At 41.8% G+C, this 16,766-nt stretch overlaps 1 protein-coding gene across 8 annotated transcripts in view; it reads right to left on the bottom strand.

Annotated features, from left to right (window-relative positions):
* Positions 1 to 484: 484 nt before the first annotated feature.
* Positions 485 to 16,766, bottom strand: part of CNOT4 (CCR4-NOT transcription complex subunit 4) — a 43,679-nt gene continuing 27,397 nt past the window's right edge. For 5 of the 8 annotated variants that reach the window (XM_054386566.1, XM_054386567.1, XM_054386570.1 and 2 more), the window contains 2 exons: positions 1,579 to 1,791; positions 485 to 786 (listed from right to left, as the gene is read on the bottom strand). In XM_054386566.1, coding sequence (XP_054242541.1) covers positions 485 to 786; positions 1,579 to 1,791 — 515 coding nt within the window. The remainder of the gene's footprint in view (positions 787 to 1,578; positions 1,792 to 16,766) is intronic. The other 3 variants (XM_054386571.1, XM_054386573.1, XM_054386574.1) reach the window with 1 other exon arrangement.

Below are 16,766 nucleotides of genomic sequence, written 5' to 3'. Positions count from 1 at the left end.
TCATTTAAATTAAATACCTTTTGCATGTTTCTGCATTTGATTCTGCATTAGCATTTTTCCCCCCCTACTGCAGACTGACACTTTTCCACTAGGCTCAAATACTCATGTGCAAAAGACATAAGACAGAAATACTCTCCTTAAGCATTGAGACTGCATTTTGATTTCTCTCTCTTTTTTTTTTCCCCCTTTTGTTTTTTTTTTTTCCCCCCCCCTCTCTCTTAGAATGGTTAGAAATATTTCAAACAGTGTAATCCAAACACTGGCTCAGCAGAAACTTAAAAAGATGTGGTCATGACCCTGTGATGGCATTGCATTTGGGGGGGGGGAGGTTTGATCAGGAACTGGATTCTTCAGAAAGAAAGATATGATAGGGAACAGTAGGTGGGCATGGGGAGGAGTCAGGGTGGGACACTTCCTGCATTTCTAACGTTTTGGGTTTTCTTTTTCTTTTTTTCTTCTTTTTTTTTTCCTTTTTCCTCCTTTCCTAATGACGATCCAGCGCTGAGCTCTGTAGTAGATCTGTGGGGGTTTTACTGGGAGGTCTGAAGGCTGTCTGAAAGCCTGGAGGTGGAGAATGGAAGCTGGTGGGGTTCGAAGGAGGAGAGTAGGGATTCCAACTGGCTCTGTGCAGAGGGATCTGTGTGCCGAAGGGGTTACTGTGGTGCGTCTGTGATGGCGCTGCACTGGGGCCGTCCACCTCTGTGAGGGCCTGCAGAGATTTTAGCCAATGTGGAGGATTGTCATCTTGAAGGGTGTCTAAACTGTTTCCTGTGGAGGCTGGGATACCTATGAAGAGAAGAAAAACAGGGATACAGGCAAGTCAGAGCTGAACCAATAAGCTGAGCATGAAGGAGGTCAATTTAACCTAACGAAAAGCACCAGTGAGAGAACATGATTAGTTTGTACAGAGAATGCATTTTACATTATTATATTAAATTATCTTGCCCACAAAACATTTAACATTAAATCCAGATAGGAGAAAGTTCCCCCTCAGAACACTTCATAAACCACACATTTTTCTATCAAACATCCTGCACAAGGACTGCCTCTCTGTCGACATGACCTGACCACACCGAACTACCAGCACACTGCATGCTTCACCTCCTACTCTGCCTACCTGAGTCATGCTTCAGCCTCTCTGCCAGTGAAACACAACCAGACAGCCTTATAAAAGAGAGCTTTATAAACAAGTGGAGTATGTCCCTTTTAAAATACCACAGTCCAGTGAATGCCTTCAGTGCCCCAGGACCAGCGGCGCACCTACCGGACCTGCCATCCAGCAGAAGGGACACCTAATGTTGACCCTAGAGGTAAGACCTGATCCAAGCTGACTGCCTGCAGAGGTCCCAGGCATGCATTGGCAAAGGCCTAAGTGACACTTGGTTACACCTAGCAGTTCCACAAATGTTCCTGCACCCTTGAGGTTGTGTGGATGGAAGCTGGAAGAGACCACCGCATCCTGACTTGGTTTTAATTTTTTTTCCTTTTTTTTTTTTTTTCCTCCAGATGTTAATCAGTTTGTGCCATACACCCATCTGATGGTTTGCCAGCGGAGCTGAAGGAGTGAGAAACGATTACCTGTGATGATTGCGGGGTCCATCCAGCTGCCAGGGCTGTCCCAATTCAGGCTGTCGGTGGTGGCAGTGTTGGACGTTGGTACACTGTGGTTGGCGTTGGAAGGGGAAGAAGCATTGGGCAGTCCACCAAAGTTGATGTTAATGTTCGGTAGAAGTGCCCTTAGCCCGTCCTGCCATTCCTTCATATTTAAACTCTCTACAGAACTGCTGTTGTCTGGGAGATTTACCAACAAAAAGAAAAAAAAAAAGAAAAGAAAAAAAAGGAAAAAAAATGAAAAGATAAAAAAAATGAAAAGCTGAAGTTAGAAACAGATGTCCTTCTTTGGCGGGGTATGGGATTTTGTTTTCTCTTTTTTTTTCTTTTTTTTTTTTTTTTTAAAGCTAAGCATTTAGTACTTTCTCTGCCCAAAAACTAGGGTCAATGTTTGTGTGATTGATGAACTAATTGGAGGGGATATGGCAGATTTTAAACAAAGCATAAGAGAGTGGGAGAAAGATTTAACTCGTTCCCCAGTTACTATTTTCCCATCATTTTCAGTTCAGAAACTCAATCAAGGGCACAGTGGTTTTCCCCTCCATTACTAATTAGGGAAAACCTGTGATATCCTTTATGAGAATTACCTCCGCTGCAAGCCAGACAATCCAACCTGGCTGCTTCATTAACAGGCAGCAGGCTCAAAAGAGTTGTTTTCTTTCAAGTATGTTAAAATGAAGGCAGGCTGGGTAGGGCTTTGCGATAGAAACCGAACATGAGGAAGCAGGAAGATGGAGGAATCTCTCAAAAATGGTTTGTTTGGTTACAGCTCCGTTCATTCACAGCCCTACAGATGTTCTTCTGAAGGAAATGGTAATTAGGTTCTCCTGAAGTTGGAGGCAGTGCAACTTCTTCTTGCAGTTGAAGAACAGCAGCGAAAAATTCTTTGAGAGAGGCCTTTCAGAGATATATGTGACACAGCATCCTCAAAACTTTGGTTAGAACTAAACCAGCTAGGCACCAAAACAGTCAAGTTTCTATTATTTGCCTGTTTGAGGGCATGTACTGAAAAAAAAAACAAAAAAAACCCAAAAAACCCAACAAAACAGACAACAGGGTATGGTGGCTGCCAGCAGTACAGCAAATGGTCCCTAAGCACAGACCCTAACCCATGCTGTCCAAAACAGACTGTCCAATTCTAGAGCCATCTCTGGCTTTAGCTATCTCAAAGGAAAACAAAGTAGACAGGAACAGCCTAGCATTCATCAGCCAACACAGAAAGTGGCTAACTTAGCCTCTGGTCAAACACATTTGAAAAGAAGTGTGGGCAGTATGTTTTTGGACAAAAACCTAAAATGCAACATTTTCTTTCCTCTCTCCCCCCCTCCCCTTCCTTTTTTAATGATCTCTGCCTGTTCTAACTTTAAGCAAGCACCTCAATGTCTCCCTGTGTTACAGTGAGATGCTTACATAATGCTGCTACTTCATCAGCAACGGAAAACATTTAAGCCCTCCTGGAAAACTGGAGGATTATCACTCATTTGCAGCTCTATGCTGGAGACTGAAGAATGCAGCTTCACTTGCATTCAAAACCTGCTCTGGCAATTTTTGTAAAGCTGAACAAGAACTCATGTCTCCAGCAATTAATTCTCTATAACTGGAGGGGGAGAAAAAAAAAGCACAAGTTCCTGAAATCCTGTGCTTTCATGCAGAACTTTCTTTTCCCAGCCCAGAAGTTTTTTTTGTTGTTGTTGTTGTTGTTTTTTTGTTGTTTTTTTTTAAGAATAAACTTCATCTAAGATTCTGCTTCTGTATTACAGAAGAAGAATTATAGCAAGCAAACTCAAATCACAGATCACAACAGGTCCATGTCACCAACTGAACTTCAAAACAAATTAGTAAGCCAATCTGCTATGCCCACTTTGCCTCTGGTGGAGAAGTCTATTCATTTCTAATGCCTAATGCAGCTGTTCCAGCATGCTCATCCATCTGCATGTATAAATGTCCCCACACAGCAGGGTGGCAGTGGAAACCTAGAGCATTAGTGGACAAACCAGTGCTGCACATGGAACCTGGACAGGACTAACAGCACAGATGCAAAGTGTACTACAAAACCCATCCTGCACCTGGGCAAACCTGCAGTCAGCAGGGACACCTCCAACTAGGATCAGGCTGCCCAGGGCCACATCAAGTCTCATCTTGAATGCCTCCAGGGACAGGGCCTCAACCACATCCCTGGTCACTCTGTTCCAGTATCCCACCACTCTCACTGTAAAGAACTTCCTCCTTATATCCAACCTAAAACTATCCTGCTCCAGTTTAAACCATTGCCTCTCATCCTGTCACCCCAAGCCCTTCTAAACAGTCCCTCCCCAGCCTTCCTGGAGGACCCCTTCAGATACTGAAATGCTGCTATAAGGTCTCCCTAGAGCCTTCTCTTTTCCAGGCTGAACAGCCCCAATTCTTTCAGCCTGTCTTTGTAGGAGAGGTGCTCCATCCCTCTGGTCATCTTTGTGGCTCTCCTCTGGACCTGTTCCAGCAAGCCCATGTCTCTCTTGTGCTGAGGACCCCAGAGCTGGATGCAGTACTCCAGGTGAGGTCTCAAAGCAGAGCAGAGTGGCAAAACCACCTCTCTCAACCAGCTGGCCATGCTGCTTTTGATGCAGCCTGTCCAGGTCCCCCTGGATGGCATCCTGTCCTTCAGTCTGATCAACCACACCACTCAGCTTGGCATTACCTGCAGACTTGGTGAGGGTGAACTCAATCTCACTTTCTATATCATTGATGAAGATACTGAACAGCACTGGTCCCAATACAGACCCCTGATCAGGGACACCACTTGTCACCCATCTTCCAACAGCTTGTGCAAGTAAATGCAACTCACTTAAATAAACTCCTCCTACTACAAGGCAAGAAGGACACACAAGATGCTTACTAGTGAACATTCCCATGTGAGTGAACATTCCCATCTCACAGGTATTGTGATGAGTATTTGCAAGCTCCTGGTGAGCTTCATCATGGACATTAACCCCAAACACACCCTCAGAGCTCATGTACAACAAAATAAGCACATGTAGTACACACCTCCAAACATCATGGAGGGAGTCCAAAGGTGACAAAATCATCAAGATACCATAAGGAATGGGTGAGGAAAATACAATGTAGCAGGGTATTAGGTCCCCTTGGGCTAAGAAAATCTATTTCTGTTATGTTATATTCCATTAAAACGAAAAACATAATACATCACACAAGATACCAAAAAGATAACAAGTAGTTGAGATACAGACTTTCATGGAATGGAAAAGGCTGGCACTGTTTTGGTGAGGAGACATTAATCTGTGAGGTAAAATATAGTGTAGCATTGATGTGTGCCCTCTGACACGAAACAAAACAAAATAAGAAGAAAGAACAAAGTGTTCTTTATCTGAAGTGTCAGTACCAAATCCACTTGGAATCACAGCAGTCAGGAGATGAAAGGCCTAAAAGGACTCATGATCTACAAAAATTGTATTATTTGCTAGCAGTAAGGAAGTTTATTAAAATCATGTGCTCCTGGGTACAAAAGTGAAAGAATAGAGAATTCAAAAAAAATTTGTCTTTCCCAGACAGCTGGATTAGTGCAGCTGAAAGGCAAACTATGACAAAGATTGCTCTCTGACACCAAAGGAAAAAACAGGCAGTACATTACTCATGTCTATAACAAGGTTTTCCACTTTGGCCAATAAATGCAGGGATTAACAAAACAAAATATCCCAGACAAAACAAACAAACAAAACAAACAAAAAACCCCACAAACAACCAAAACCAAAAAAACCCAACCAACCACTACAACAACCCACCAAAACCAAACCCAACCAAATAAATTAAAACTAACCAAGAAAACCAAACCAAACAACCAAAACTCCCCACCAATCACCCACACACAACCAAAGCTCACATTTTTGTCAAACTCACTTCCTCTAAGGAGAAATGTAATTAAAAAAAGTTACTCTTGTATTAGGGGATTTGGCAAGGGATTAAACTGCATTAAGGTGTTAAAAGGAGGTAGGATCAGCAGAAAATGCAATGCTCTACAACACTGCCTGTGCTGCCCTCTGAGGCCTCAGCTACTGGCTATGATAAAACATCCAGTTAGGAAACCCAAGTACATGAGCAATCTCCAGGCATCACACAGCAATGCCCAAACCAAACAACTACATCAGTGTCTCTCTGCTGGAGCCCAACAAGTTCTAAACAGGAGCCCAAGTGTAAATGTAAGTCCACCCCAGGAGAAATTACCACTCATCCCTCAGCTAGTTTGTCCTTTTTGTTCATTAAGTTTACATTTCACCATGAAACCAGTACTGTAGCAAAAAAAAAAAAAAAAAGAGAGAGAGAAAAGGTCAGCTCTCAGTTAATAGAGATCTATTAGAAAGGGCATTTGCCTATTATCTTTCCCTCCTTCTAAACTGAATTGGTTGAGGGGAGTAATTTTTTGACTAGCTAGCAGACTTCTCAGTTGGACATCATAACCCAGGGGCATGAGAACCAATATACCAGTTTCCCTCTTAAGGAGTGGAAAAACAGCCTCACTCCATAGCCTCACCCTAATTCAAAGCAGTATGTCCATGGGAAAACAGAAGAAAAAAATTAAAACCCAGTTGGCTTCAATGAAAAGCTTTTACACACCAAGACAAACCGGAGATTCCTTCCCCCAGCCCCAGCTTTGTCTCCAAGAGCAGCGAACAGGCTGCTGAAGTGTTGCTGAAAGCAGCACTATTCACGTGAAAACAGGCTCAAACACACCCTGAACTCTGGAATTCCCTTGATATACATTTGATAAGCCTATATATTTGATAATCCTAACTTGTATAGTGGAACCTGCTGTTTACAGAGGTGAGCTGATCTATTGTCCAGTTCTGGTTCCCCAGTTGAAGAGGGACAGAGAACTACTTAGAGAGAGTCCAACAGAGGGCTACAAAGTTGATTAGGAGCCAGGAGCATCTCTTTTACAAGGAGAGACTGCAAGACCTGAGGCTCTTTAGCCTGGAAAAGAGAAGACTGAGGGGGAGATCCTATCACTTCTTATCACTATCTGAAAGGTGGAAGGCATGAGAATGTGGCTGGGTTCTTCTCAGTGGTGCCCACTGACAGGAAGAAGGGCAATGGATAGACACTAGAACATGGGAGGTTTCACTTGAACTTAAGGAAAAGCTCTTTACTCTTTACTGTGAGGGTGCCAGAGTCCTGGAATGGGCTGCCCAGAGACGTTGTGGAGTCTCCTTCTCTAAAGACTTTCAAAACCTACCTGGACATGTCCTGTGTAACCTGATCTGGGCATACCTGTGTTAGCAGGGGGCTGGACTAAACAATTACCAGAGGTCCCTTCCACCCCCTACCACTCTATGATCCCATGGTTCTACTCATGTGTCTGAGACAGTATGTCCACAAGAAATAAAAGCACTAGAATGTAAAAATTTCCAGTCAACCACTGACTTAAAGGGAGAAAAAGGAATTTTAAAAAGCTTTATTACAAATTTAACCTCTTCACCCAAGTTAAGTAACACTTAAAGTTAGCTTGGAGTATGGTTGAGAATCCTGAACATTCATCTGTAAAAAAGCTGGCAATCTAACAATGTCTAGATAAAATCACTGCCCCATCATGACATCTACCCAAGTCTGGTGGTGTTACTTCAGTATCCTCTACCTGCAATGCCTTAACATCATCCCTTCAAACCAGGCAAAGCAGTGCATATTTGGGGGAAGAGATGGCAAAGAGGATAATGGCCAAGTCAAAACCACTGTTCTGTTGCACATCACCAATACTTTAGAAGACATTTTGCACAAGAGTCAGCTGCACTGACATGGGCTGCTCTGTAACCTCAGAAATGCTGACAAGTGACACCACAACAGCAACATAAAGGGGGCTCAGATTTGGCTGCACCACGTTTATGATGCTGACACACTTGGGTCCTATACTGAGAGTAAAGGGATAGCATGGCTCAGAGTTTACTTGGTGAGAGTTGAACCCACTAAATGAATCCTACAGAGATAAGACCACTTCAAATTCCTGTCCCAGTTCTGATACAAGTCTACAGTCAAATCTACGTCAAAGGTCACACAGTACATCAAATCACAGAATGGTTTGGGTTGGAAGGGACATTAAAGATCATATAGTTCCACCTGTCCCCACCATGGGCAGGGATACCTTCCACTACACCAGATTGCTCAAGGCCTCCAGGGAAAGGGCACCCATGACCTCCCTGGGCAACCTGTTTGAGTGTCTCACCACTTTGCTGTAAATATTTTTTATACTGTAAAAAAATTTTTAATATCCCATCTAAATCTGCCCTCTTCCCATTTAAAACCATTACATGCTTAAATAAATATGACTAATAGCAAAGATCATAAGACCATTACATTAAGTGTAAAACAAGTGCATTTGTTTGCCAAAGTTATATTCCAAGCTATTGCAAGAGTCTGATTCCATACAAATAATTAAAAAAACAAATAATTAAATATTTTTATGCCAAGAGCCCTAAGTATTCCAGTCCTGCTGAAAAGCAAGCAGTCCTGCAAATCTAGGTTAGCATTATTTATTTATTTTAAAAGTACTCATCAGTATGCCGTGTGTGTGACCAAGGCACACAGCAGCACTACGGAAGAGCTTCAAATAAGCCAAAGAAATTCAGAGGAAAATCATCATATGAGAGAAAAATAAATTTATTAACAAAGTCACATACCTGACTGTACAGAATAGCAATAAAAGAAGTGAAGAGACTATCAAGCTGCATTTAGGGATGGGATGGCTATTGTAATGACCAGCTTGGTAGAAGTGAAATCTTCAAGGGCACTGTACAGTAACAGTTGTGAAGACTTGGCAAGACAACTGGAATGATAAAAATTTTGTTCCAGGGGAACAAAAACACCCAACCGAAAAAGGGAAATGGAGAGAAAGTGGGGGAAAGAAGGAGAAATGACTACCAGAAAGTCTTCACCAAGAATCTTTCAACTTGATCAGGAAGGAATGTGGCCACCAGTAAAGCACACCCTTTAGAGAGGCATCCCTGTTAGTCACAGCCTGCACTTGGTACTCCCACTTGCACACATACCATGGACAGCCTGTGCTTCTGTGAAGGAGCCTGTTACCCTATTCCAAGAAGTGACTGGGACTTCTCTCTTTTCACCTCAAAATTATTTTCCACTATTGGCATTTCTAGTTTGAAACAAAAGTCATCCACTATTTTTACTCTGAAGGGCAAAGAAAAGGAGAGGATGACTTGGCACATCCTAAAAATCAAATTATGGTCATCACATTAGATAAAGTCCAAAACCTTTCATATAAAGCTCATATAGAATCATTAAGGTCAGAAAAGATCTTTAAGATCGAGTCCAACCGTATCCCAACTACCATGACCGCTGAACTGTATCCTCAGGCTCCACAAGTACACACTTCTTGAACACCTCCAGGGATGGTGACTCTACCACCTCTCTGGGCAGGCTGTTCCAATGCCTCACCACTCTTCCAGTAAAGAAATTTTTCCTAACATCCCATCTAAACCTCCCATGGCACAAGTTAAGACCACTTCCTCTTGTCTTATCACTAGTTACTTAGCCATCAACAAAACAGCTATGATTAAAAACTGTGCCACTTCAACATGAATAAGAAGCTTGTTTGCTAAAACCATGAGTAAAATCCCAGTTAAACTGCTATAGTCTGAAGGACTTCATTCCAGACTGCATTGATTCTGTTTACCTATGATCTTGAAGGCCTTTTCCAACCTGGTTAATTCTGTGATTCTAGGAATCCCACAATGCTTAAGACAGTGATGAAGCCCATTGAGAGAGGCCTGAAAGTATCACTGGCAGATTAAAGAAGATTAAATCTGTCCACATTTATTCTGCATCACATCAGGAATACAAGCAGCCACTTGGAGAGATCAAATGACAGAAGCACTAGAAAATAAAGCTATTTGAAGAGAACATGAAAAAGCCTCACTAACGCTCTCTACACACAGGAAGCAACTTCACAAACCACAAAAACAGCTTTCCAAGTGTCATTTCACAGTGTGGATTTCAAATTAAAGTCTTGATCTCTAAGGGTTGGGCAAACAGCAGTGTGCATGCACACCCCCCCTACAAAATTGACTTTGGTACTCAAGAGACATCAGTCTGCCCTCAGCTTTACAATAATGTCAATAAAGCTGCTTTTAATTTGATTCCCCATTGACATCTATGATTATATTAATTCCACATGTGCCCAATTTAAAAGATAGCTGTGTAAATAAAAAAATAGCACCGTTTTTCAATTTAAAAATAAATCAAGTGCAACTTAACATGCCAGGATGTCAAACCACCAAGCAGAAGAGGAAAACATGGAATTCTGAAGTATACACTTCAAAGGGGAAAGTAAGTTTTTCTAAGCAATTTTCCTTTTTGACAAAGATTTAACAATACAATTTCTAAGCTTTCTTTGACTGTGTACAGAGTCAGAAATTTCTTCTCAGGGAAAATCCCTACTAAAACATCAGTGAGGGGATAGCTCAGCCTAGATACTCAATAGGAAGATGCATATCTGCTTGTCTGTACAGTATCAGAATCTTATTACATTTCAGAAAAGTAATTTTACATTAAGTATTCTGGAGGGTTCCTGTGATTGATTTATACTTACCATGGCTTCAGACACCAAATCTAATACATAAAAGAGGGGAAAAAGAAGACTGAGAGGAGATTTTATTTATCTTTGTAAATATTTGATGGATGGGTGTCAAGAGGAAGGTGCTAATTTCTTTTCAATGGTGTCCTGTGATAGGACATGGGGCAATAGACACAAACCCCAGCACAAATCTAACAAATTGTTTGCCTTTTCTCAATGGTTCTTTAAGTTGGTGCATTTCAAAATGTGTTTACACAGAAAGGCTATACACTGCCTGTGCCTTTTGCTGAAAGTCATCAGTCATTGATATTTTGTGAGACACATGACTCAGGAGGAGCTGAAATTTTGGTCTGCGCCCAAGGTACAGCCTCTTGGTAGGCACTGCTGCTAACAGGTGGCACTGCCAACTGTACTGATTTCCAGTATTTAGAGGGAAAAACATAAGTTTTCTTAACATCACTACAAGAATTACATCTTTTAACTCATGCTAGTGGTTTACTGTATATTTTGGAGTGACAGTTTGTATTTTACAAAAGCATCCAAGAGAACACAGCACCTCTGTGATAAGCATCTGCCTGCTGGAGAAGGGAGACATGCTACACAGCCAACAAAGCTGCCCTTTACACTACTCCACAGCCATCCCAAGATCTCATGGGGTACCCCTGAAAGGAAATAGCCTAACTTTTGGTAAATTAGAAAAAGGAAGGGAAAAGTTCTCATTCTATAAGCAATAAATGCAACCTTCCATCCCTAACACACAGGCAAAGAAAAGGGTCAACATTTTAGTGCAGTTGAAAGCTCTTTGATGAATATCACCAGCCACTAAGAGTCAGGAAATTTGATGTTAAACATCTCCCTTGTTTCCCTGTTTCTGGGGAAGAGCTATCTATGAAGCTGCCTTCTGGACTAATGGTCCAGAAGGCAAACTGTGTCAGCCACTCAGGCCATCCATTTCAGCCAACGCTGCATTTATGTCAAGCCTAGCAGTGTTCATGTAATCAAACCTCTGATGTATTCAGCCAAGAGAAGTTGGGATTTTATTCTTTTTTTTCTTACTACTCAAGAAAAGCAAGATGTCTTTCACTGCCATCCCTAAACATTTTACAATCAAAGATAAAAATAAATTTGTAAGAACTTAAAACCAAGCTCCCAGAGATAAGGGCACAGATATTTATATATCAAGTTTTAATTGGAACAGTATCTCTTATACAGTCCTAAGAAAACAAATCCACAGGGTTTTAAAAATAGTTGCAATATTCACTCTATAAAGGTGCTGGGAGGAAAGGGTGGGTGTGCAAGATGAGATTTTGGAACAGATGGAGAAGTAGCAGACTTTTAAAGACAGGTGCTGTGGATGGAGTTCTCTCAGAGATCGTGACAAGATTACAGTAAGCGAAGCAGGCCTTAGCAGGAAACAGTCTGTGGTAATTCAGGGGCAAGACACCAGAGGCAGGACAAGGAATATCCATAGCAGCATTCAAACAGCGTGACTTCAGTCTTGACACTGATTTAGTATTTTGGAAATCAATCTGAAATCCCACTTCCATTTACTTTGTTTGAAACTTAGCAGCACCACTCTGGGTACACACCCTGCCTCCAGGGCAATGGAATCAAGCAAGCCAGAAGCTGATTTTCAAATTGAATTTTTTCCATATCATGCTGAACACTTCACCTCTTCACCAGTGAAACAGAAAATTAGTAATGATAGGTAATAAAAGTATGGATTTCAGGGATGGGGGATGCACACATACACAGCACAGAATCATACAGAATGCATTAGGCTGGAAGGGACCCTTGAAGGTCAAAACAGGGTGGAGAACTTCCATGGAAAGAAATGGGATGCAGCAGGCATGAAGACAGATGAGAGAAAAACAGTACTGAGTGGCAAGGGCTGCAAGGAGAACAGTCACCTTTGTTAAGGAAAAGAGGACACAGAGGGTGTGAGAGTCAGACAGGTTTGGCCCCCTTTGCCTTGTCCCAGTAATAGGAATACTGGGAACAGCTGGAATCATTTATTTTCAAACACTATTTTCCATTTCACAATTTCAAAGCAGTGGCCAGGCCTTTATTTTCAAATGAGGAGTGACCTTGCTATCAGGGTGACACACCTACTTCTGAAAGGAACTGCTCACCACTCTGGAAAGATACAAGCCTTTGAATATGCCACACATGCCACCTACAACTAATAGTTCTAGCAGCCAAGAATTTTACCAGATTTCCTGTTTTCAATACCTGTATCTGATCAGAGCAAGCCTTTAGCTATGTAGGCAGCCATAGATCTCACCAGCATTACAGAAATAACATTCAGCTGCCATGCTTTCTGCCCAGCTGCTGTCAAAGTCAAACATCAAGGAAAACCACCAAGCAAGCAATCGTTAAAGGATTAGGACAGAAAATTAATGGACTACTGTATCTGTTACTATTCAGAGTGAGGCCATCAATAGTTAAAGCCAGTGTTAAACCTTTCATATGTTGTGAAGTCAAGAGGAAAAGTGCAGCAAAATGCTCTTTCATCCACTGCATCCAAATACAGAGATGTGAGGCAGCACTGCTTAAATCACACTGCCTGTTGCTAGGGAATGGGAGTAAATTAATTTTGTATGCAGCATTTGGAGAATTTTGAGTTTTCCAACATGCTGAATTCAGTCAAACCACATGGGTCAGATCTTCTTTTAAAACGCAGCAGAAGCACCACCCACCCCAAACCCATACAAAATTATTCTGAGACCACAATAGTGTCAGTTGCTACTCTGTAAATTCAGTTTTTTGGTTCCACAACAGTATAAAATGTCTTTCTTTTGTTCAGAAGACAAAATCAACTATTTAAAAAAAAAAATCAACCCTGAGAGAAAACAGAAAAAGTTAAAAGGACAAAGAGCAAGAAATGTATGCCACAAATTGAAATGAGGCTATGTTTTGAGAAAATACCAGATCAGACAAGGACTCCTTTAGCATGAAAGACAGAGCATGTTCATATTCATTCTGGTATTTCACCCTTCTCTGTGATCTAAAGTTTTTTTAAACAATAACAATCATAGCCAGGGATCTTCCCCTGCTCTACTAAAATGTTGTTCAAAAGGCAGCATTAGGAAAGAAAGGATTTGATGTTCAAGACAAATTCAATAGCTGGGGGAATGGAAGCAGAAAGCAAAGTGGGAGAAGATGAAACATGCTAAGCTGTACAGATGTAGAAGAGCTCAGGACTTTAAATAGTGAGAAAGGTGAAAAGGCCTGAAGTGATATGACAAGAGGTAATGGTTTCAGACTAGAGAAGAGTAGACTTAGATGGGATGTTAGGAACAGATTCTTTCCCATGAGGGTAGTGGAACCCTGGAACACATTGCCCAGGGAGGTGGTAGAGGCCCCATCCCTGGAGATATTCAAGGTGAGGCTTGACAGGGCTCTGGGCAGCCTGATCTAGCTGAAGATGCCACTGTTTACTGCAGGGGAGGTTGGACTAAGTGACCTTTGGAGGTCCCTTCCAACCCAGACCATTCTATGATTCTGGAGAAGCTGGACCTTCTTAACATAACCTTTATTGCTTTTCTTCCCTCCTTACTATGAGATATTGCTCCACAAAATCCTAAATGCAGGGAAGACTCAAAATCATGTACACTAATCAGTGTCTTGATAGGAGTGCAACACAGACTACTAGAAGGCACCCAAATTTAATAGAACTGCCCTGTTCATCTCAATCTCATCTTTAAATACACATTGTTCCATCAATGAAGTTGTGCATACTCAAGAGAGAAAAGTCACAAAAACAAAACTAAAAGGTCTTGAAGGAAAGGTCTTGAAGCCAACCAGAGCCTGGGCTGCATCAAGAGAAGTGTGGCCAGCAGGTCAAGGGAGGTGATTCTCCCCCTCTACTCAGCTCTGGTGAGACCCCACCTGGAGTACTGCATCCAGTTCTGGAGCCCCTATTACAACAGGGATATGGAGATGCTGGAAGGTGTCCAGAGAAGGGCCACCAGGATGAGCAGAGGGCTGGAGCACCTCTCCTATGAAGACAGGCTGAAAGAGTTGGGGCTGTTCAGTCTGGAGAAGGCTCCAAGGTAACCTTCTTGTGGCCTTCCAGTGTCTGAAGGGGGCCTACAAGAAAGCTGGGGAGGGACTTTTTAGGGTGTCAGGTAGTGATAGGACTGGGGGGAATGGAACAAAGCTGGAAGTGGGGAGATTCAGACTGGATGTGAGGAAGAAGTTCTTCACCATGAGAGTGGTAAGAGCCTGGAATGGGTTGTCCAGGGAGGTGGTTGAGGCCCCATCCCTAGAGATGTTTGCAGCCAGGCTGGATGAGGCTCTGGCCAGCCTGCTGTAGTGTGAGGTGTCCCTGCCCATGGCAGGGGAGTTGGAACTGGATGATCCTTGTGGTCCCTTCCAACCCTGACTGATTCTATGATTAAAATTTTGGGTTCTCAAGTATATGCAACTACAAAGAGCTGGGACAATCATGCCTCCTGTTTTGAAGTTTCAGGAACAGTTCATGAAGTATTGCAATCTCAATCAGTGGGCTCCATGCCTTAAAATAACTTGATGGATTTTACAGTGGTTATCTTCAAGGGCAACACTAAGAAGGAAGAAAAAAGTTTTACGTTCTTTGTGCTTTTTATCTGTGCCTACTTGATCATTTCTTCTACCTTAGATTTCTAACGTATGAATGACATAGATAAGTTGCCTGTCTCAGTTCAAGAAGCATTTGGACAATGCTCTGAGATAAATGGATTAATTTTTAGGCTGCCCTGTGTGGAGGAGGGAGTTAGACTTGATGATCCTTGGGAGCCTCTTCCAACTTAAGGGGTTTCAAGTATTTGTAGGAAGAATATCCACACGATATTGTGCAGCATTAGTCTTGGAAATGAGTTCAAGTGTCAAACTATCTCATTATTACTGACTTTATGTTCTTACAATTATTTTTCCCATTTGGAATTATGTTCAAGACAATTATGAAATTAATATATGAAGTAACAGCTGCTGCTTCAAAATGTCAAGTACTTCATCTTGAACAGAACTGACAGGAACGGTGGACTAACTACATACTTAAAAGTATGAGGAAAAAGTTGTAAACCAACATATTGACATAGTTTTTTTTATGTAAGAAAAATCACAGAATGCTTTGGGCTGGAAGGGATCTTGAAGATCATCTAGACCCAACCCCACTGGCTTATCTGAAAGGAACCTACAGGAAGATTGGGGAAGGACTGTTTAGAAGGGCTTGTAGCACTAGGACAAGGGGCAATGATTTTAAACTGGAGCAGGGTAGACTTAGGCTGGACATAAGGAAGAAGTTCTTTGACAATGAGAGTGCTGGAAATACTGGAACTCATTGTCCACAGATGTGGTTGAGGTCCCATCCCTGGAAACATTCTAAGATCAGACTCAATGTGGCCTGAGGCAGCCTGATCTGGTTGGAGGTGTCCCTGCTCACTGCAGGCAGGTTGGACAAGATGACCTTTGAAGGTCCCTTTCAACCCAATGAAATCTGACAATCTGTGACAGGGACCCCTTCTACTACACCAGGTTGCTCAAAGGCTTCATCCAACCTGGCTTTGAACACTTCCAGGGAGGCAGCATTCACAACTTCCCTGGACAACCAGTATCTCACCACCCTCACTGTAAAGACTTCCTTCCCAATATCCAGTCTGAATGACTACCAACTGCTCAAACTCAAGAAATAAAACTATATATTCCTGGTTTCCCATGCTGTCCATGTATAAGAAGTCACTTTTCTCCTGAAAGCAGTTACAATTACACAGTAAATCATCTAATCTATCCCAAGCCAGAGAACAATTAAGAAGCCTACACTGTCACTAACAGTGAGCACATGTGACACCTGGTATGGTTTGCAAAATCATAGTGGAGGAAGAAAAACTGCTAGTTTTAGAATCAGTCAATCAAAAAGTTCATTCAAATGTGAGTTGGGGACAAATTTGTACCTAATGAATGACACATTTCAAGTATATGCATAATAAAATTATGAAGTCAATCATGTGTCATTGTGTCATCTCACTGGAAACAGCAGAATGAGTTTAATAAATGCTGCTTCCTCTGAGAAACAGGCTAGCAAATTCCATACAGAAATTAGCTTAAAATGAGAGCTTTAAACCAGAAAAAAAAAAAAAGGTAGGTAGTGCCTGTGTCTCTCCATTTAAATTTGGTGTATGTCACAAAACAGCACTACCTGGAGCTCTGATTCTCAACTACAGGAAGCTTCAGAACATTACATTTACCATCTCACACATTTCAAATCCATGTGAATACTACTGCCTATGTAAAAGCAGAGGAAGGAGCAGTTTAAAAGATGTCATTTGCTTCCTACAAGAGTCCAGACCACAAATACACATGGTGAAATCAACTAAAACCACAGAGAGTCTAGAAAATAGCATCCTAGCTTTATATGAAGTTGCTAAAGCTTTTAGATCCGCTTCTCTTCACATCAATGAAATACAAAAGTTGAAATTATGTGATTACACAGAGTAGGAAAAATTGCACAGGATGAAAGAGTAAGATTTTGGTGTGGTTTTTTTTTTTTTAGAGGTTTTCAGTTGTTTGTTTTTTTGGTGTGGTCTTTTTTAATTATTAT

Source organism: Indicator indicator, chromosome 14 (assembly GCF_027791375.1).
Source record: "Indicator indicator isolate 239-I01 chromosome 14, UM_Iind_1.1, whole genome shotgun sequence".
Lineage (NCBI taxonomy): Eukaryota > Metazoa > Chordata > Aves > Piciformes > Indicatoridae > Indicator > Indicator indicator.
Note: the sequence above shows the minus strand (reverse complement) of the source record. Positions and strands in the feature narration are given on the sequence as shown.